Source organism: Aplysia californica, unplaced genomic scaffold, assembly GCF_000002075.1.
Source record: "Aplysia californica isolate F4 #8 unplaced genomic scaffold, AplCal3.0 scaffold01454, whole genome shotgun sequence".
In the NCBI taxonomy this organism is placed as follows: Eukaryota; Metazoa; Mollusca; class Gastropoda; order Aplysiida; family Aplysiidae; genus Aplysia; species Aplysia californica.
In genome coordinates, this window is record NW_004798724.1 from 8,048 (window position 1) to 9,391 (window position 1,344).

The 1,344-nt window shown below is 44.2% G+C and overlaps 1 protein-coding gene across 1 annotated transcript in view; it reads right to left on the reverse strand.

Moving 5' to 3' along the window:
- Positions 1-1,016: 1,016 nt before the first annotated feature.
- The window catches only part of LOC101853904 (nuclear receptor corepressor 2), a gene marked incomplete at its 3' end in the record, with an annotated part of 40,577 nt that continues 40,249 nt past the window's right edge, over positions 1,017-1,344 (reverse strand). The window contains 1 exon segment of the mRNA XM_035973584.1: positions 1,017-1,257. Within this exon segment, the coding sequence (XP_035829477.1) occupies positions 1,017-1,257 (241 nt within the window).

The window sequence follows — 1,344 nt, forward strand, 5'->3', positions numbered from 1 at the left end:
TTCCATGGATATGGCAGCCATATTGGATTTTGTTGACATATGTTACGTAATTAATACCACACTTTTTTGTCATGGAAATATTGTTGTTGTTTATGCATCTAGATCTACATTTGTACAAATCTTTGTAAACAACAGACATATAAATTATAAATCTGTGTGATGAAATTTTCTTAAACGTGGTAGAAAATGTTTAATGATTTTTGTCCTGAGGTAGACTCTAGTATTGACGTTTGTAAAAAACCTGTGTGAACATCCACGCTCCAGACACCACCTACGTTGGGAACATGTTGTGAAGATTGGAGGAAAAAGGGGGGAGTTATTTTTTAAAAGTATATAGAAAAACCACGTTTGGAGGAAAGGGTCGATGAAGACAAAGAAAAGATTGACTTTGTGAGGAAATGGCGGAGACAAACATGCCTGGTATGGGAAGAAATCAGTCTTGGCGGGTTCTTATGCGATGAAATAGTTGTAGGAGAGGCTGAGGAAGCTAAAACTGCCTACAACTTAGCAATCCATAGGTTTGAGTCGAACCGGGACTTTTGGAGAGTAGCCCCCCTCCCCTTAACAAAGACTTTTCTGGCCCCATCTACCAGAGGTGTGAACCGTCTCAGAGTTATTGCCCCTGATCTTCCTTCACCGGAGAGTCAAGTCCGTCAATGAGCCAGGATATGACACTTGTCTCAAAGTACAATGCTTTTTCTTTTGGGTTGTTTTTTTAAGGGGGGGGGGTAACGTTTAGTAAAGTTCATCGGTTCATTGCCGATTGTCAGACTACCTATGTGTTCCTACTTTCGTTATCTAAATAGGCCAGTGAACAAAGTGGTTGTCGTCGTAGCATCTGTCATCAATGTGTTCTCTTCCTCACCTCTCTTCATCAACAACTGCCTCAGTCACACGACGCATTCGCCGCGGGCCACACTTGTAGTGAGGAGAAGCAAGCTAGATAGAACTAGATCTAGATAATGATGTTGTCTTTTCTTGCTCAAAACTATCGAGACGACCACAATTTGCCTTACGTCATGGGAGACAAAGGAACGCTTATAGGGGGTGTCCACATACGTCATGGGAGACAAAGTCTTGTAGGGGGTGTCCACATACGTCATGGGAGACAAAGTCTTGTAGGGGGTGTCCACATACGTCATGGGAGACAAAGTCTTGTAGGGGGTGCTCACATACGTCATGGGAGACAAAGTCTTGTAGGGGGTGCTCACATACGTCATGGGAGACAAAGTCTTGTAGGGGGTGTCCACATACGTCCTGGGAGACAAAGGAGCTCTTGTAAGGGGTGTCCACATACGCGATCGGGTCGGGTCGGGTCGCTGTGTGGTTTCAGTGCACACTACA